This window comes from Engystomops pustulosus, chromosome 8, assembly GCF_040894005.1.
Source record: "Engystomops pustulosus chromosome 8, aEngPut4.maternal, whole genome shotgun sequence".
Lineage (NCBI taxonomy): Eukaryota > Metazoa > Chordata > Amphibia > Anura > Leptodactylidae > Engystomops > Engystomops pustulosus.
Genome location: NC_092418.1, coordinates 19,216,170 through 19,237,237, shown reverse-complemented (window position 1 = coordinate 19,237,237; position 21,068 = coordinate 19,216,170). Strand labels below are relative to the sequence as shown.

The window sequence follows — 21,068 nt, the reverse complement described above, 5'->3', positions numbered from 1 at the left end:
TGAATTATTTGTATGCCAGGTATTTATGGCATAGTCCATAATATAGATTATAGACACGCATCTCCTCAAGGCATAACCACGGGGGTAACCATTCTGGTTCATCTGCTCTTCGTTTTCAGAGGCATGTGAATATTTAAAGGGACCGTACACATCCCTTACTATTGTCCTTGGTTATCTAAGGCACCTGCCCCCAAAGGAAGGTGCCTGAACTAAAGGTTCCTAACTATTGCTCATCCATGACTTTGCCTGACCCATTACTTACACTGGGGTCTCTCTAGGCAAGCCACCACCTACACGGGGATCCGTGGTAGAGGTAACGACCTGGTACCCTCCCTGCAGTGACGTCCAGATCTCTATTGAACATGTATGTATCTGTGTCCGTAGTGCATATGGGGTCTTCTCCATGATCATGACATCACACGCTGACACATACTTGGGAAAGCCTTTATTATGCACATAGCAGTTTACAATATGTGGTGTCGTAGATAAATGTTATCAGATATGTGCCTTACATAATTACAGGTACAAAAATATGATTCCAAACAGAGCTACTTATAGGCAGCGTAATGGCCGTGTGCGCTGCGGAGGTCTCCGGCTATCTCTTCTATCAAAAGGGGAAAAAAAGAACTGTCCGTCATACAAAACTATTCCGCAGACCTCCGATTCTACCAGCAGGGGGCAGCGTATAGGGGGGCATATATCCCCTGTCAGTGCCTGCCATACTGATAAGACATAGTGGAATATACAGTGGCATCAGCCGGGCAAATTTTAGCCGTAGTGGTCAGGTTTTTCAAACACTTAAAATAATTCTATGTCCATATTTAGAAAAAATTCATTCTTTTATGTTAAAAATATAATTGTGAGCTCCGCCCACTTCCTTCATATGTCACCCTATATGTATAACATGCTGTCTCCACGCTTCATCCACGTTCTAGACCATCTTCATTGAGATCCTGTGTGCCGGGAGGGATAGTCATGTAGTGCAGCCGCCAATCCCTACTTCTTGTTTTCCGTAGCGCCCGCACATAGCAACATAATGGTCTAGTTCTGTCACCTTCCTAAAACCTTCTATGTAATGTCTAGTGGTCACTGTAGCGTCAGGTTCAGTCTAGATTCTACTTAAAAATGTAGGGATGAGATCCAACTTGGGCTAAAGCAATTGGATCACAGCTGACCTGAATACTATGTGATAAGATCTAAGGCCAGTGGCACACATGGCGTTTTGAACCAGTTTTTGGCCCGTTTTTAAGCAGTCCGTTTAAAAAAAACGCATCAGTTTTTGTCCAGTTTTCTGAATTATCTTAATTATAACTGGTCAAAAACGGATGAGATTTCTAAAAACACATGCTTTTTTTAACGGACTGCTTAAAAATGGGCCAAAACCGGGTTCAAAACTTAATGTGTGACCGCAGCCTAAAGCCAAGCGATGGGATCAAGCTCAACCCCCAGGACCGAGGGATGAGCCAGGCGAGCGGGACTGACCTGCAAAGGCTGGGCGAGCGGTACCAAGCTCCACCTCCAATGGCCTGGTGCAGCAAGACCAGGTTCTAATCCCCCAAACCCTAGGATAATGCTGAAATAAGGCACAATGGTTCAATCTTTGTCAATTGATGAGGCCAAGATGAGACTGATAAGACCAAGCTTATAATAATGCTGAATAATGGTACCTTAACCTACATCTGGGTAATGATACCAAATTTGACCACCATGTTTAGTAAAGGGACCAAACCCAACCTGTTTACTGTGAGATGGAACCAAACTAAGTCCAAATACTGTGTAATTGGACTGAACTGAACCTAAACACAAATCTGGAGAGACGGGACTAGGCTAAGCTACTGAGTGGGGTTTAGAGCTTAAACTTGGTATCATTGATCAATGCTGGCCTGACTGTTGAAGATGGAAGCCAAGACACCACCGCAGTGGGGTCTCTATCCCCTTATACTTGTATAAATAAACCCGCACCTCTGCTGCCCTGAGATCTCATCCGAGGAACAAAATCTGCAGCAACATGTGGTCCGCACATGCAGGTCCTACAGCTACATCTGTACTGACGTCTGACCATAAGGGATCATTTACAGGGTCCATGCAGGTCCTACAGCTACATCTGTACTTACGTCTGACCATAAGGGATCATTTACAGGGTCCCCGATGGTAAGTGGAGTAATCGGTGGAGTCAAATCAGGAATCATCATAGGAAAACGCACGTCTTCCTCCAACTCCCAGTTTAGACCTTAAAACCTATTGCTTTGTGTTCATTGGGACCACTAGGGGGCAGCATTTCATTAGAATTCTCAGTAACAATGAAAACTTTTACTTTTGTTGTTGTTTTTCACAGAGAAAAGTTATTGTAAAAAAAAAAAAAAAGTTATTATATTTGGCCAGATTCTACCTAATCCCCCCCTGACGTGATTAAAACAGCATTCCTGGGTCAGCTTAAGGTCTATAGATTTCGTAATAAGAGCTTTGAAATGGACAACATGATCTCCCCAGCTTATTAATCCTGGTATTAGCAAACCGCAGGGTTAAATTATACCCTTATTTCAATGGGCATTTTTTACCCTGGTAGATCACCCCCAACAAAAGCCAGATATTGCGGATACGTTCCTGCATTTTTTTGATCACGCACCCTGAAGTTGACCTATAGAGGTGGAGCCACTGCCAACAATAACCTGCTCAGTCCACAATAAACAATCTGTAGACTTTTTGCATAGATTTATGGGAAGCAGTCAGCAGTTCTGATCAAGCAAAATGACACTGTATGTGTCTCCTCACACTGCTGTACCCTGAGCTCTGTGCATTGCACTGCTCTGAGTGAATGCTGTTAATTTCCATCAGGAAACTGCTACATCATTTACCTTTTGTATGTTGTTGGTAGCAGCAGGGCTGGATTTGTATTCCATAATTCTAGCTTCTCTAAGTGTGTCCTCACACTGCTGCGCTCTTTGCTCTCTGCATTGAACTGCTTTACAGCCCTTCGCCTGTATTCTGTATGAATACTGCAGCACCCGCCTTGCAGCATGTGGAGTAGTTCAATGCAGAAATCTTAGAGCACAGCATTGTGAGGATACACTCCCCAGATACAATCCTGGAATATAAATCCATATTTAAACAGTCCTGCTGCTACTAACAACATACACAAAGATCTGATTACACATCACTCCAGAGACAATACTAACACTGGGTGTGCATGGTCATACCTGCTGACAGTTTCCTTTAACCTACACTGTACACAGAATAGACCAATACAGTGATTAATCTTATCACTTCCATATTGCCTTGTTTATATGTGTGGACCCTCCTGTTATCCAGCACTTCCATTGCAGAGGTCCCTGACAGCTAAGCACAAGGAGGAGGGGGGCTTCTTCTAACTCTTGGGGGCAGATTGCTGAGCGACTTGATATGGAGCCGTGTTCTTTTTCCATTTAACTCAAACCATGTGCACATCGCTGGGTAGGAGAGCGCCAGCGGTTCTGGGCTGCAGCGAGGAATGTGTGACCCCAAGGGACAGTCTGACGTGCAATACTCTGCTTATTTCACATGAAGCCCAAATTCTGCCCCCCATCCCTTCCGTGCACTAAGATGCATTGAGAAGAGTTAAAGATGAGTTGTTGAAGCATTGTCCCAAATATTTCTATACTTTCCATTTCCAGGGGGGCGAATGCGAATGAAGCCTTTAAGGAAGAAGTTGTGCAATCGTACTGTCTACTGAAAATTTGCTGCTGTGATTTAGGGTTCTGCTCCTACAGGAGAGCACTCCGCCTGCTGACATGACAGGTCTCAGCGGTCCCTGACAGAGGAAATCCTACATCCTAATCCCACAGGACCGGATAAGTCTTATAAACACAGGAGGGGACCAGGGCCCCGCTGATTTAGCAATGAAGAACTGTAGTCCTTGTCGTCATTGCTTTTTTTTCTCTACGTTCCAGTCTCGAACCCCCGCTACACCCCTGACCCATGTGACGATAATGCCCTCACGAAATGCGCCATGTTCTCCATGGGCGTATTGGTCCTCCGCTGCTGGTGTGGGTATAAGATGTGGCCTGGCACAGGATGCTTTGAAATGCCACGTAGCTGAAATGGTTACAGGTTGTTTTTTTTTTTTGTGCCGACCTCTCGTTAGTTGGTTTTTATCTGCGCCCCTCCGGGTTAATACGCAGTGTTTAGTGGGAGAAAGGGGTGTGAGTCCTGCGACCTCTCTCATCCCCAGTGACTGTGTTTTGGAGAGGCGAGATCAGAAGTTGCTGAATATTTCGTGTTTCTTGTTCCAGTCCATCTGGGGGGCCCGTTTGTTGGCTCTCTTCGCACGAGCCTTTTCCTTCGCTTCGGCTGCCGTGGGGCTGAGACGTAGGCCGCTCTCTTCGAAGGGGTCTTTTCGGATCAGGTCACCTGCCTGAAACACAAAGGCGGAATGGGTATTATTTTAACTTAAGGGGTTACAAAATCATGTGCTGCTGAGTTGAGGCATCATGGCATTGATAGCAAAGTAGATAAAATCTAAAAAAAAATCAAATGGAGGCTTTAAAAGTAGAAATAAGGGCATTGTATGGTATACAGTCTGGGGTACTTCAATATAAATAAAAAACTTCTGATATGATTATATGTTATAATAGCTTAGTAGTATTGCCCCTATATAGAGAGGATTTGGGGATCATTTATTACCTGGGAGTCTTTGTCTGGACTCTGCAGGTCACTGTGAGATGATGAAGTCGAGGAGCCTCCATTGAGCTGTAAAAGAAATAGAAATATCTTCGTATATGCAGAAACATTTCAGACACAGGGGGCTGAATCCTCAGATTTTATCATGAATATTGCCCATCTACTGTATATGGAGGTCTCGTAACTCCTCCACCTACAGCAGGGGGAAAGCACAATCAGACATGCTGGATTTCAACATGACCTATCCTGGTCAGTGCCAAAGCTGCCCCTTCTGACATGGAAACCATGATGGAACCCCAGTGAGTTACTTACTAGTCAGGTGATGAGATATCATGGGATTGATACTTTACAGTAGTTGTTTATGGATCTGAATGGCCATGTTGAACTAAAAATAATCCCCCCTCCCCCTGCCTGCAGTCAGACCCCTTTCGTGATCAGCTTTGTGTAAGGGAACCTGCAATCTGTATCTAATTCCCTGATAAAATCCCTTAAAGCAGAAGCAGCAGACAATCCCATAGATTGCACAGAAGGATTACTCCCATCATTTTCAGGCCTACAGTGCATAGACGGCGGCCTGCACAGTGCACGCGCACTGCCTGCCTGGATTTATACGCCAAAAGCACTCTCAATAACCAGCGACTTGGCAAATGGCTGAACATTTCCTGCCTGGAGTCGTCCCAGGATTCTGCAGGGAGGGGGCTGACATTTGGCGCTTTTCAATATATTTGGGAGCGAAAGCACCGAAATAGCAAGTTCCTCTTTACAAGTGCAGAGACTCATTGCTTCCCAAACAAATAGGAAAAACCTACAGCACAGGAAACGCAGCCCCGCCTCATATAGACCATAATATGATGAGAAAGTTAAAGGTGCCAGTGTGTAGTGATGGGGAAGGGTACTGTATTCAAGTATTTATTGGGATCCCCCTCAGATCAGCATTTGGACAAGTGCTGCAGTTACTTCACAAACTTCCTAAAACAGCGCCATAAACTGTATAGTGGTTGTGCCTGGTATTACAGCTCAGCTCCTACTCTTAAATAGGATTAAGCAGCAGGAAGGTCTTGGAAACAGCTAATAGGGTACAGGAACCCCCATTTCCTATCTAATATGAATCACTTAAACTTAAGACTGGTGAGTAATCTAGAAATCCTAGAATAGCCCTTTAACAAATATCTAAAAAAATGTAAATAGATCTCACCCACATAAAGCAATATTTAGAGCTAGTATAAGATTTAGTTCTCCGTTGAAGTCAATGTCCCTGAGGTTCAAATGATAAGACGGGGCAAGAACCTCAGGGCCACTGACTTTAATAGGAAAGTAAGAGGCAAAATTCAACTATTTCGAGTTCTGCCGGTCTTATCCGAGATATGACGCCACTATTGGTCCTGTCTGACGAGTTTCATTGCCTCTAAGGCAAGAGATAGTGTCATATGTTGGTGCACACAGCAAAACATCCCTTGCCTACCTGTGATTAAACTAAAAGAAGCGGCGCCATGGGTTGTGTTTGGGATTGTGGCGCAGCCTTTTACACTTCAATGGAGCTGAGCTGTACTAAAAGCCACAACCCATGGACAGGGGTGGGGAATGGCGCATTTTAGCCATGTTTTTCTAATTTGGAACAATTCCATAAAGGTTCCATTTTTTTTCAAAATGATTTCCAATTGCCAATAAAGGTCCTCTCTCCTTTCTTCATCTTATGCTTTGGGACCCATGTATACTGACCTGTGTTTTGGTCACTCCATTAGTCAGCGCCTGGGGGATTACACCTAAAAGGAAAGGGTGCAATGTAAGAAGAGACAAAATAGAGACAGATCTTACAATTATCTGGTAATCCGCTCCCTTCTAAATCAACCTGCATTGCTTTCTATATGGGGTGAAACTTAAAGGGGAAGTTGAACAGGTCTGGTCACCATACCATCCAAACATATTGCAGTCTGTTTCCTGTGATTAGATGAGTTGCTTTGGGGACAATATGGCTGACAGCATGTACCTCCTTTAATATGTTCCTCAGTCGGGGTGACTCCCAACTTCTTGAAGTAATCGTCTGTCTCGAGGTCCACGACCAGTAACGTTGTCTCATTGTCTTTGGCTTTTATGTTCGCTACCACCTCAGAGTGCTTCATGCCGTCCACGTTCTGGCCGTTCACCTGCGGGGACAGATGCATAATCATCATTTTAGGATATGGAGGGAAATTTATTTTAAGGAATTTGGATTCCAGACATAAGGGGAAACTTTGTAGTCACAACATTAGGCCCATGTAATGTGCAGACACACCAGAGCGGGACAATGAGTGTGGGAACCATAAAAGAATGCATTGTGTGGTGAGGAGCGGCGCTGCGGCAGTGCAGGGGTTAAAGGGACCCTTCTTTCTTTCTCTTTTCTCAGATCCCTGCTCTCTGCCCTCCGCTCTGGCAATGAAAACAAACACCGAGGCCTCGGCTCCCGCGTTCCCTAGCAACCGCTTCCTACTTTCTCCTTGTAGAAATAATGAATTTGCTCTGTTCTGGGCCACATTGTGTTCCCCTCCGTCTCCCCCTCCCTAAACCTTCACCCCCTTATTTTACCACCCATTCTCTCACAGCCACCCCGCACCCCACCTACTCCTTCCACTTGTCTTTCTTCTTATCCTTCATCCACCCCCCTCCTATTCCTAAATGTTCCCAACTAATTATCCCACCACACACAGACCCCCTTCCTTCCTCCACTTCCCCACCAGGTATAACCAACACTCCTAGAATAGGAGCCAGCGCCTGACCCCGAATCTGACACCTGTGAACTTTTAGCTTGGGTTCAGTAAAGGAAGAGATAATTAAAGAGCGCACTGACGAAAAATACTGTGGAGGGGGCTCTCTTCAGTTAAAGGAGCAGAATACACAGTAGTTATCAATGGGGTGAGTGACAGCGGGTACAGAAATATCCTCACACCCCATGATTACTACCTCCCAGATTGTGTTAGTCTATCTGATATCTATCGTATGTATGTAGTAGTATTATTGTATTTTACCAAACAGCAGCCTAGACATGGAGATACAGTGTTGTGGTGGGTCGAGGGGGAGACATAGGGGCTCACATCTGGCTGGTGTTATGAACCCCCTTTTGGCCCAGTTTGTTGCCGTCTCCAATTAATAAAACTGCCCTTGCACCCTCCTTCCAAATCCCTCTGTTCCACCCAAATGTCCCCAAAACTATAACTCTCAGCAACACCTGAACAGGCCGTAAACCATCGCATTGCATTTCTGCAGAGGTTAGCAGGTCCTCTGACTGTCCGTACATGCTGGGGGTTGTAGTTCTGCAGATCATATGTGGGTATGTTTCGTAGCAACTTTCAGGACACGGTGGGAGCTGTAGTATTGGAATAGCTGAAGACCTACAGGATGCATTGGCCTGGGGGTCCCAGTGTGGGTAGAAGTTGGCCTGGTACTTGACCAGGGCTAAATGTACAATAGCTCAATGCCTTGGGTTTGACACAACTGTATTGGAAGGAGAGGGTTAGATTTGGTTGACGTTAGTATTGACTTTGGATGCTGGAAGTTGGAACTTTGCACTAGATGGGGACCACTACCTTAAAAACATTAGGACCACTTTATGCTTTCAGGGACCCCCTACATCAATGGTGGCGAACCTATGGCACGGGTGCCAGAGGTGGCACTCTGAGCCCTCTCTGTGGGCACCCAGGCCATCACCCAGCACAAAGGTCACCATTCAGGACTCCTCCTCCTGCAGTCACAGGGAGCCCAGAACGTGCCATGTTCTGCACTATTTTAAAGTGACTTGAAGTACAGGATGAGTGGACAGAGCTGGATTATCATTGAAGCCCCTTCTCAGGGCCTATGATTCATGCTATTAGAGGGACCTTAGAGGGAAGCTACAATAATAATCCCCATTGCTCCATCTTTGTACTGTATTGGTGTCTTCAGGACACCTATACGTTCGAATCTGTGACAGAGCTGGGAGCAATAAGTTACTTTAAATGAGCATTTGGCACTTTGGAAAAAATATGTCACTTTTGGTTGTAGTTTGGACACTCAGTCTCTAAAAGGTTCGCCATTACTGCCCTATATAGTCTACATGTTGCTTATTTCGGAAATTCTTACAATATCTCACCAAAATAGGCAATGGCACCCCAAACTACGGCAGTGAAACAGACTCATCACTCCGCATTGTAAACATACGTATAGAATGGATTATACCCAACCTATCCATAATCTGCATGGGGACACTTGGGGCTGATCCGGTAACCTGACCAGCAGTAATCCGCCATGACAGATAAAGATGCTGAGTAACAGGTGTCTAATAGCGCCACACGCCTGTGTCATACAAAGTTCCCTGCAAGATCTGGGACCCCGTATGCGCACCTCTCTCCAGGTACAAGATTATAAGCCTCAATGAGCCGCTACTGAGCGCACTTCCCCCGGGAATCCTCTCGCTCCTACAAAGCAACATGAAATATGCATGGAAGGCTCTAGTACATAATGTCTGTGAGGTGCTGGGGACGGATCAGGTTCCCAAATCTCCCAGCTGGTAAAAAACAAGAAGAAAAAAGACCCTCCCCCAGCTGGCACAGTAGCGTCTAGCACTCGCATGGCTGCGTACCCCACATCAATTATACAGGAGGACCCTTATGAATTGCGGGGCACAGCTTGCTGGCCGCACAATGGGAGGAGATGACAGATCTAGCGGGCAGAGGGCACAGAAGGGTCAACAGACTCGGGCATCAAGAAGGTGGATCGGGTGACCCATGGCACGGTGCAGCCTGCATATGTTTTGGTATAGCTTATATGTACAAATTAGGATAAGGTACCTGAACGTCACACCGGCAGCACTTTCTAATAATGATTATTTGTAAGAAACTACGGACAAATATGGCCACCGGCATTGGGTATTATTGGGTTACCTCATTGTAATATGGTCCTGATTAATTTATAAAGCACCAAAGGACCCACGTGGCACCTGACAATGGTCATCCGAAGTGACAGCGCTGCATGTAGCAGATATAGGCAGCCGTCTAGTTATGGCAGCTGGCCTTAAAGGGGCAGTAACACTTTGTATAATGACTCATATTATTCCTCTACATCCTCCTTACCTCTACGAGCCGGTCCTGTGGTCTCAGTCCGGCCTTGGCTGCTGGAGAACCTGGATCTACAGAGCGTATGTACTGTCCGGGCCGAGACTTCTCGCTGTGGAGGTTGAACCCGTAGCCATTAGGTCCCTTGTTTAAGTGACACAGTCTGGGGCATCTGTCATTTACTTGTCCATTCATGTCCTGTGAATATAGAAACAGAAAGTTACCAAATGATGAAAGATTACTGTTGTGTCCCCATGACAACTCTTCCTGCTCAGGGTTATCGTAGGTATATATCACCATGCAATGCTTGGGCCTGTTAAAGAATGATATCAGTAACAAGCTCAATAAAAACCTGTATTATACGCTCTCAGGTGTGTTTGCCTTCTTTTCATGTGAAGTTTCTATTTTAGATTTACAGCCATTCAGAAAGCCAAGCCTTGGTATAAAGACCTCCATGACTAATCCAGGTCACGTTATTTTCACGCGCCCCGAGGAGATTATCTGGTAGGACAAGTCGCAACGCAAACACAAGTGACAGACCGAGCTTTGAAGATGAAAAATGACTGAGAAATGTACTAAGATCCATAAACTGCACAATATATCATGTCTGTCACCAGGAGCGGGGATGACAGCGCCAGCATCTGTACCCGCAGCTCTGTGCCATCAGGCCTTGTGCATTGTGACAGCCTGGCTACTAAGGACCTTTTGCCTGGAAACACCACATGACGCCCCATTTATAAGACCAAAACCGCCCTAGCATAAGACCCCCACCTGTATGTATAAATCTGCCGCCCCAAGTATAAGACTCCCACCCAATGTATAAGATCGCCATCCTATGTATATGAACGCCACCACATGAATATGAGCGCTACCCCATGTATGAGATCACTGCCCCATGTATAAGACCACCACTTATGTATAAGACTGCCACCCAATGTGTAAGACCACTGCCCCAAGTATACGACTGCCATGCCATATATAAGATCGTCATCCTATATAAACGAACGCCACACAAATAAGAACGCTACCCCATGTATAAGACTTCCCCCTATGTATAAGACTTCCGCCTCATGTATAAGACTGACACCCCATGTATGAGATTGTCATCCTATGTATACAAATGCCACCCCACAAATAAGATCACTACCCCATGTATAAGACTGAACCCCATGTATAAGATCGCCATCCTATGTATATGAATGCCGCCCTATGTATAAGATCACTGTCCCATGTATAAGATCACTGTCCCATGTATAAGACTGAACCCCATGTATAAGATCGCCATCCAATGCTATGACCGCCAACTCACGTTTAAGACCGCCACCCTACGAATAAGATCACTGCCCCATGTACATGAATGCCGCCCCATGTATAAGATCACAACTCCATGTATAAGATCGCCATCCGAAGTATATGAATGCTGCCCCATGTATAAGATCACAACCCCATGCAGGGTAGGCTCCAGGTTTCAGTGGGCCCCTTTGCAGTGAACTCACGTGGCAGCATTAAAAATTCAGAAATTAAAACGCTCTCCTGTTCCGTAAAATATTCCCTAGTTAATCAACCCAAACAGCCTCTCATGGTTACAGCCCCCCTATGGATTTATTAGATAGAGACCCCCTTGCTCCCTGGATTCCTTATGTAATGCCTTATATTGGCTCCCCAGGAGCAAAGGGCCCTGGCACTTACCCGGGTATGTCCAGTGCTGGCGCCGGCCCTGACCCCATGTATAAGATCTCCATACCATGTATATGAATGCCGCCCCATGTATCAGATGCAATCCTGTGTATAAGACTCCTACATGAAAAAAGACTGCAACTAAAACTAAAGCTATCCTGTCAGCTCCCCAATCATGAGGAGGGGGATCCACATCACAGAGCCCACGAATATTATCCGTGTCCCAAGATGGACAATGACTTGTACACTGTGACGACTCCTGCAGCTGTGGATTAGCCGTGTCATGGAAGTGATACAGTATGAAGCAGATAATTGTCCTGAGCTCACGACAATCCCATTACACGACATTTACTTTATGGCTACTTAAATCCTAATCATCCGCTTAGAGGAGTTATAGATCCAGGTGGAGGAGCCACGTGTACACGATGCCCCCGTCAGACATAGCATCTCTCAGTAATCCACATTTCTGCCGCACCCTTCTCCCCTTTTACATCAGCTCCCACCTTTTTAGAGAATCCCACAGGATATGTGACTATTGGCGGATTCGATGGGTCTAGCGCTTTTTCTCCTATCTATTCCTCTGCGGTCCACGCGCTGGCGCCGGCCCAAGGTTCTGTGTGCCAATCCAACCATGATTTGCATGTAAATGATGCCTGTATTTGCATAGTCAACACCAGTGGGAGGTGTAGCGCAGGAAGCCGTCACCTTCATTACACTTTAACTATTTCCAGCGATTTAGAGTCACTTTCTTTTGTGCCCTGAACCTAGGGATCTATCACTCACAGAGATAATCTATAGGTGCCAGCACCCGATTCTAGGCCTGGTACCGCTCTTTATATGCCACGCAGGAACAGCGCCACTCTAGTCCACTAAGTCTGGCATTAACTTGAATATAAGTGAGCTGCAATACCAGACACAACCATGGCCAAGAGTGGTGCTGTTTCTAAAAAATAAGGATAACTGGTCGATGGCACGCCATTGTTCCCAGATTCTTTCCTTTAGCCCCCTCCCCTCTTCCCTATTGCCTCTGGGGCCTCCAAAATAACATATGCACATACATGCAGCCAGAAAGGTTCACACGCTTGTAAAGATGACATCTTGTGTTTGTCCGCAGCAAGTAAATTGTATGTGGAGAGCGGCTGACGTCAGACTAGTCACACCATGTTAACCCTTTACGGCCATCAGTCAGCATCATGTGACCGGTCACTGTCTCTCCCAGGTGTGCACAGCCTTAAATTGGTCTGCGGTGAATAGCTGTGAAAGTGAAAGTCTACCATAAAGACCCCTAGGAGGAATGCAGTACTTACCAAGGGGGGGGAGGGGGCTTCTGTTACCACTTAAGGATCAACGCCATCCGGGAATGGAGACTGCATCTTTCTATAACTGCCCTAAATCTGACAAATTTACATCAAATACAGCATACAATAGTTTTGGGCCAGAAATTTGCATATAACATAGCAGATCTATACTTTACACCTCCAAAAATATCTATTTATCTAAAGTTTTTGGCTCCGTTCACACGTCATGTTGTCAAACGCATCAGAGCCGCTGAGAAGAGATTTGCCTAATTACATCGCTGTCAACATAATATTCAGACATTTATATACTATCCTGTGAATACATGGCCCCACTGCAGGTCCTGTAATCGCTCTGGATGGTCCTGAACGCCCCCAATGATCTATTCCAGGGCTAGAACTCCTTCTGTGTGGCTACAATATCCACCGGCTAACTGAAGACCTGACAGCCGCTAGAATCTGGAGCGCCCCTTTAATAAGGGATATCCCAGGAACAAGTCAGAGAGTAACATAAATGTACAAAGTTCATCAGATACTACAACTTTGTTTCCTATAGAAACACAGAAGTATCTAGATAATCTGTACAAGTAGTATCCAGTCATATCTGAGGAATGATAAGGAGCAGATTATAAAGTCCCCGATAATCAGTCACTGACTAATGGCCTTATCATGTAAGAGATAACATCAGACTACTGAGGCACGTGCACAATACAACATGAATGTCTTAAAGGAGAACTCCATGTAATACTTCATTGTAAAGAACACTAAAGAAATGACCGTGTGTCATGCTCCGCCCCCTGGGTTGGAATAATAGGCATTATTGTATATATAAATGTAACATAAACATCAAAAAGCTTCTTAGTGGGAGGGGCTTTGTGGTGGAGGAGGAGCTTGTTACACATGAAAATTGCAACTTCTTCAAGCTCTCTGGGAATATGTTCCCACTCAATACAGAGAGCACACAGGACAACAGGGTAAGGACAGACCCCCAGACAAACTACAGGCCTTATTTTACAGTCCTGCTGCTACTAATAACATACACAAAGGTCTGATTACACAGATCTCCATGGACAATACATAACACTGGCTGCATAGAGCACAGAGCAGTGTGAGGGCACGTCCCCAGTACAATCCTGCTACTAACAACATACATAAAGATATGATTTCACATGACTCCCAATACTAGCTGCAAAGAGCTAGGCGTACAGCTGTGTGAGGGCTCGTCTTAAGCTAAATTCCTGGAATATATAAATCCATATTTCACAGTCCTGCTGCTACTAACATAATTACACATCTTTCTAGGGACCATACCTAACACTGGCTGCAGAGAGCACAGCAGTATGACGACTCCATATATCACAGTCCTGCTGCTACTAACGACATCCATTAAGTTATGGTAACACATCTCTCCAGGGACATCTCTCCCAACACTGTCTGCATTTTTAAACGTACAATTAAGGAACACGTCACAAAAATCTAAAAGCGCAGCAGATTTATAAACATTGAACTTTCAAGGGGTTTTACAGGAACTTGTTTGGACTTTACTGTATATGTTTTACAAGAATATGGAGCGTTTTTAATGGATTTTTTTAATGGAATGTGGGGGGGGGGGGGCATTCCCATTGCCGCACTCCCACAGAATATCTAAGCAGGCCTCTGGCACACACTCCGCCCGTGCCCTGCGCCCTGTAGTGGGGGTGTGAGAACGTGTACAATGGATGGAGCTCACAGGAACGAGCCATCTCTCAGGCCCTGAGATCTCTACCCTGCTGAAATACTCTGTGCTGCTTTCTGTTCTATTACACTAGACGTATTTAAGGAAGAGCCATTTTCATGGAGGACAAACTGGTTATAAGGATTCTGTTCCCAGCATTTCTGGGGTTAATCATTACCCCATCTGCTGCCAACAAAAAAGATTAGGAGAGAGTAATTGATCATGTGACCTTGCGTGGCCCCTAAGATTACGCACTAGGAGCCCCTGTCCCTGCTCACTGCCTCACACAATTATTTCTATTCATCCTCCCAGCCTTGTAATTTATACAAGTGGATGGTAATCATGGCTTCTAGTTAACCCCGCAGATGACAGGCGCTGCCTTGATTGTCACAGATTAGTATTACAGCAATTTACTGTCACCAACAGCCCAGACCACCATCTGATAAGCTTGTACATAGGGGGCAGTATTATAGTAGTTATATTCTTGTACATAGGGGGCAGTATTATAGTAGTTATATTCTTGTACATAGGGGACAGTATTATAGTAGTTATATTCCTGTACATAGGGGGCAGTATTATAGTAGTTATATACCTGTACATAGGGGGCAGTATTATAGTGGTTATATTCTTGTACCTAGGGGGCAGTATTATAGTAGTTATATTCTTGTACATAGGGGGCAGTATTATAGTAGTTATATTCTTGTACATAGGGGGCAGTATTATAGTAGTTATATTCCTGTACATAGGAGGCAGTATTATAGTAGTTATATTCTTGTACATAGGGGGCAGTATTATAGTAGTTATATTCTTGTACACAGGGAGCAGTATTATAGTAGTTATATTCCTGTACATAGGGGGCAGTATTATAGTAGTTATATTCCTGTACATAGGGGGCAGTATTATAGTAGCTATATTCTTGTACATAGGGGGCAGTAATATAGTAGTTATATTCTTGTACATAGGGGGCAGTATTATAGTAGTTATATTCTTGTACACAGGGAGCAGTATTATATTAGTTATATTCTTGTACATAGGGGGCAGTAATATAGTAGTTATATTCCTGTACATAGGGGGCAGTATTATAGTAGTTATATTCCTGTACATAGGGGGCAGTATTATAGTAGTTATATTCTTGTACATAGGGGGCAGTATTATAGTAGTTATATTCTTGTACACAGGGAGCAGTATTATAGTAGTTATATTCTTGTACATAGGGGGCAGTATTATAGTAGTTATATTCTTGTACACAGGAAGCAGTATTATAGTAGTTATATTCTTGTACATAGGGGGCAGTATTATAGTAGTTATATTCTTGTACACAGGGAGCAGTATTATAGTAGTTATATTCTTGTACATAGAGGGGAAGTATTATAGTAGTTATATTCTTGTACACAGGGAGCAGTATTATAGTAGTTATATTCCTGTACATAGGGGCAGTATTATAGTAGTTATATTCTTGTACATAGGGGCAGTATTATAGTAGTTATATTCTTGTACATAGGGGGCAGTATTATAGTAGTTATATTCTTGTACATAGGGGGCAGTATTATAGTAGTTATATTCTTGTACATAGGGGGCAGTATTATAGTAGTTATATTCCTGTACATAGGAGGCAGTATTATAGTAGTTATATTCTTGTACATAGGGGCAGTATTATAGTAGTTATATTCTTGTACATAGGGGCAGTATTAAAGTAGTTATATTCTTGTACATAGGGGGCAGTATTATAGTAGTTATATTCTTGTACATAGGGGGCAGTATTATAGTAGTTATATTCTTGTACATAGGAGGCAGTATTATAGTAGTTATATTCTTGTACATAGGGGGCAGTATTATAGTAGTTATATTCCTGTACATAGGGGGCAGTATTATAGTAGTTATATTCTTGTACATAGGGGCAGTATTATAGTAGTTATATTCTTGTATATAGGGGGCAGTATTATAGTAGTTATATTCCTGTACATAGGGGCAGTATTATAGTAGTTATATTCTTGTACATAGGGGCAGTATTATAGTAGTTATATTCTTGTACACAGGGAGCAGTATTATAGTAGTTATATTCCTGTACATAGGGGCAGTATTATAGTAGTTATATTCTTGTACATAGGGGCAGTATTATAGTAGTTATATTCTTGTACATAGGGGGCAGTATTATAGTAGTTATATTCTTGTACATAGGGGGCAGTATTATAGTAGTTATATTCTTGTACATAGGGGGCAGTATTATAGTAGTTATATTCCTGTACATAGGAGGCAGTATTATAGTAGTTATATTCTTGTACATAGGGGCAGTATTATAGTAGTTATATTCTTGTACATAGGGGCAGTATTAAAGTAGTTATATTCTTGTACATATGGGGCAGTATTATAGTAGTTATATTCTTGTACATAGGGGGCAGTATTATAGTAGTTATATTCTTGTACATAGGAGGCAGTATTATAGTAGTTATATTCTTGTACATAGGGGGCAGTATTATAGTAGTTATATTCCTGTACATAGGGGGCAGTATTATAGTAGTTATATTCTTGTACATAGGGGCAGTATTATAGTAGTTATATTCTTGTACATAGGGGGCAGTATTATAGTAGTTATATTCTTGTACATAGGGGGCAGTATTATAGTAGTTATATTCCTGTACATAGGGGGCAGTATTATAGTAGTTATATTCCTGTACATAGGGGGCAGTATTATAGTAGCTATATTCTTGTACATAGGGGGCAGTAATATAGTAGTTATATTCTTGTACATAGGGGGCAGTATTATAGTAGTTATATTCTTGTACACAGGGAGCAGTATTATAGTAGTTATATTCCTGTACATAGGGGGCAGTATTATAGTAGTTATATTCCTGTACATAGGGGGCAGTATTATAGTAGTTATATTCTTGTACATAGGGGGCAGTATTATAGTAGTTATATTCTTGTACACAGGGAGCAGTATTATAGTAGTTATATTCTTGTACATAGGGGGCAGTATTATAGTAGTTATATTCTTGTACACAGGGAGCAGTATTATAGTAGTTATATTCTTGTACATAGGGGGCAGTATTATAGTAGTTATATTCTTGTACACAGGGAGCAGTATTATAGTAGTTATATTCTTGTACATAGAGGGGAAGTATTATAGTAGTTATATTCTTGTACACAGGGAGCAGTATTATAGTAGTTATATTCCTGTACATAGGGGCAGTATTATAGTAGTTATATTCTTGTACATAGGGGGCAGTATTATAGTAGTTATATTCTTGTACATAGGGGCAGTATTATAGTAGTTATATTCTTGTACATAGGGGGCAGTATTATAGTAGTTATATTCTTGTACATAGGGGGCAGTATTATAGTAGTTATATTCTTGTACATAGGGGGCAGTATTATAGTAGTTATATTCCTGTACATAGGAGGCAGTATTATAGTAGTTATATTCTTGTACATAGGGGCAGTATTATAGTAGTTATATTCTTGTACATAGGGGCAGTATTATAGTAGTTATATTCTTGTACATAGGGGGCAGTATTATAGTAGTTATATTCTTGTACATAGGGGGCAGTATTATAGTAGTTATATTCTTGTACATAGGAGGCAGTATTATAGTAGTTATATTCTTGTACATAGGGGGCAGTATTATAGTAGTTATATTCCTGTACATAGGGGGCAGTATTATAGTAGTTATATTCTTGTACATAGGGGCAGTATTATAGTAGTTATATTCTTGTATATAGGGGGCAGTATTATAGTAGTTGTATTCTTGTACATAGGGGGCAGTATTATAGTAGTTATATTCTTGTACATAGGGGGCAGTATTATAGCAGTTATATTCCTGTACATAGGGGCAGTATTATAGTAGTTATATTCCTGTACATAGGGGCAGTATTATTGTAGTTATATTCTTGTACATAGGGACAGTATTATAGTAGTTATTTTCTTGTACATAGGGGGCAGTATTATAGTAGTTATATTCTTGTACATAGGGGCCAGTATTATAGTAGTTATATTCCTGTACATAGGGGGCAGTATTATAGTAGTTATATTCTTGTACATAGAGGGCAGTATTATAGTAGTTATATTCCTGTACATAGGGGGCAGTATTATAGTAGTTATATTCTTGTACATAGGAGGCAGTATTATAGTAGTTATATTCCTGTACATAGGGACCAGTATTATAGTAGTTATATTCTTGTACATAGGGGGCAGTATTATAGTAGTTATATTCTTGTACATAGGGGGCAGTATTATAGTAGTTATATTCCTGTACATAGGGGGCAGTATTATAGTAGTTATATTCCTGTACATAGGAGGCAGTATTATAGTAGTTATATTCTTGTACATAGGGGCAGTATTATAGTAGTTATATTCTTGTACATAGGGGCAGTATTATAGTAGTTATATTCTTGTACATAGGGGGCAGTATTATAGTAGTTATATTCCTGTACATAGGGGGCAGTATTATAGTAGTTATATTCTTGTACATAGGGGGCAGTATTATAGTAGTTATATTCTTGTACATAGGGGCAGTATTATAGTAGTTACATTCTTGTACATAGGGGGCAGTATTATAGTAGTTATATTCTTGTACATAGGGGGCAGTATTATAGTAGTTATATTCTTGTACATAGGGGCAGTATTATAGTAGTTACATTCTTGTACATAGGGGGCAGTATTATAGTAGTTATATTCTTGTACATAGGGGGCAGTATTATAGTAGTTATATTCCTGTACATAGGGGGCAGTATTATAGTAGTTATATTCCTGTACATAGGGTGCAGTATTATAGTAGTTATATTCTTGTACATAGGGGCAGTATTATAGTAGTTATATTCTTGTACATAGGGGGCAGTATTATAGTAGTTATATTCTTGTACATAGGGGGCAGTATTATAGTAGTTATATTCCTGTACATAGGGAGCAGTATTATAGTAGTTATATTCCTGTACATAGGGGGCAGTATTATGGTAGTTATATTCTTGTACATAGGGAGCAGTATTATAGTAGTTATATTCTTGTACATAGGGGCAGTATTATAGTAGTTATATTCTTGTACATAGGGGGCAGTATTATAGTAGTTATATTCCTGTACATGGGGGGCACTATTATAGTAGTTATATTCTTGCACATAAGAGCAGTATTACAGTAGTATCATTTTCCTCTATTGTATTCCATTTTCTACTGCCTCTCTTTTAGTCATGGGCTCAGAGGCCAGGAAAGGGATTTCATCAGGTAAACATCTAGAAGTGTCCCTTGTGCTGGGAATATGTACCTGCGTGTACCTTGTGACAAAGCCAAAATATACAATGGAGTTTGTGTTACTTGTAAATCATTCGCTAAGAGGCCAGAATCAGCTGTGAAAACAGGACAGACTCTGTGTATAAAGGCATCAGATGCCCTGGAGAGGCCGTGCAGGACGCTGAAGAGCTGGAAACACTGCCATCCACTCAAAGAAGACAAAGGACCCGACAAGGACCACTCAATGTGGCCATAAAAGCACGTCCCACATGAATCTCCTCCGTCACATATTTGTCAATGCCATCCATAGTCTGTGGTTGTCAGGGGGGCTGAACATCAGGAAATGCAAAATCTATGGTGACGATGGGTAGACCAGAAGCACAGTCTGGACCACAAATATTTTTATAAAAGTGGGTGATTCCTCTTTAAAGGAAATTTCCCCCTAAAAGTGGTTTTGGTTGATGGTAGTTGTAATTATTTTCAAAATACTTGGTTTTGGTCCACTGATACAGATGTATAGCATACAGTATACTGTTTATACATAGAACTTTATCATAGCACAGTATACAGTCTGCTACTCATCTCCCTCTAGTGGTGGTTGGCGGCAGATGCAATTTTATCTTGTTCTTCTACAACACCATAGAGGATGTGGAGCTCAGTTTTAGAAAAGATTTCCAACCAGTAGAAATATATATTATATAGAAATTACTTGGACCTCATGGTGTCTGAAGGTGGAGATCCACTTTATGTATTGCTTGTCTTTGTCGTATACACAGGGCTCAGAATCACTCAGAAGGAATGTCACTTCTCTGTCACTCTTTAAAACCGAGAGTGGCCACTTTTATGTCAGCTCTCACTACATCTTCCTGTCTCCGGCACTTGTAGGGTTAGAAGAAAAACCTGTTTTCTCGACTTGGCAAGAAGTTTACAAGAGAAATGTTTCCTTAATTTGTCCTATTGTTTACAGAGTTTCGTAATTAGTTCTCGTATCTGATGAGCAATTGAAAGCTCCTCGGGATTAAGAGCAGGTGTCCTTAAAGGGGTGGCTTGTTTATTGCACCATTGTGTAGAATAACAGGTTTGGATAAGGGATTTCCCAGAATCGGTGATAATTGTCTTATGTTCCACGTCTCAATTTGGCAGCCCCTGCTCTTTCTACTACCACTCCATTGAATTTCTAGTGAACTGACAAACTCTGTTGGGCCTATAGACCCTGGTACACATTGGTAGCCCCCATGGGTAGTCTGTTCTCATAATCGCGGAAGTCTAAGGCCGGTGGCACACGTGGCGTTTTGAACCTGTTTTTGGACCGTTTTTAAGCAGTCCGAACCGCATGTGAACGCACCCTTAAACTTGAGACATTTGGGTCGATGTCACTGTAAATCAACGCAGGGTCCAGCCCAAAAATCTCTAAATACATTGCTTTACATTAGTTAAATTCAC

At 42.5% G+C, this 21,068-nt stretch overlaps 1 protein-coding gene across 1 annotated transcript in view; it reads right to left on the bottom strand.

The window, feature by feature from the left end:
* Window positions 1–2,350: 2,350 nt before the first annotated feature.
* NHERF2 (NHERF family PDZ scaffold protein 2) overlaps window positions 2,351–21,068 on the bottom strand; it is a 50,124-nt gene continuing 31,406 nt past the window's right edge. The window contains exons 3-7 of the mRNA XM_072120008.1: window positions 9,738–9,917; window positions 6,644–6,800; window positions 6,376–6,419; window positions 4,660–4,725; window positions 2,351–4,390 (exon numbers count right to left, since the gene is read on the bottom strand). Of these exons, the coding sequence (XP_071976109.1) occupies window positions 4,232–4,390; window positions 4,660–4,725; window positions 6,376–6,419; window positions 6,644–6,800; window positions 9,738–9,917 (606 nt within the window). The 3' untranslated portion in view covers window positions 2,351–4,231. The remainder of the gene's footprint in view (window positions 4,391–4,659; window positions 4,726–6,375; window positions 6,420–6,643; window positions 6,801–9,737; window positions 9,918–21,068) is intronic.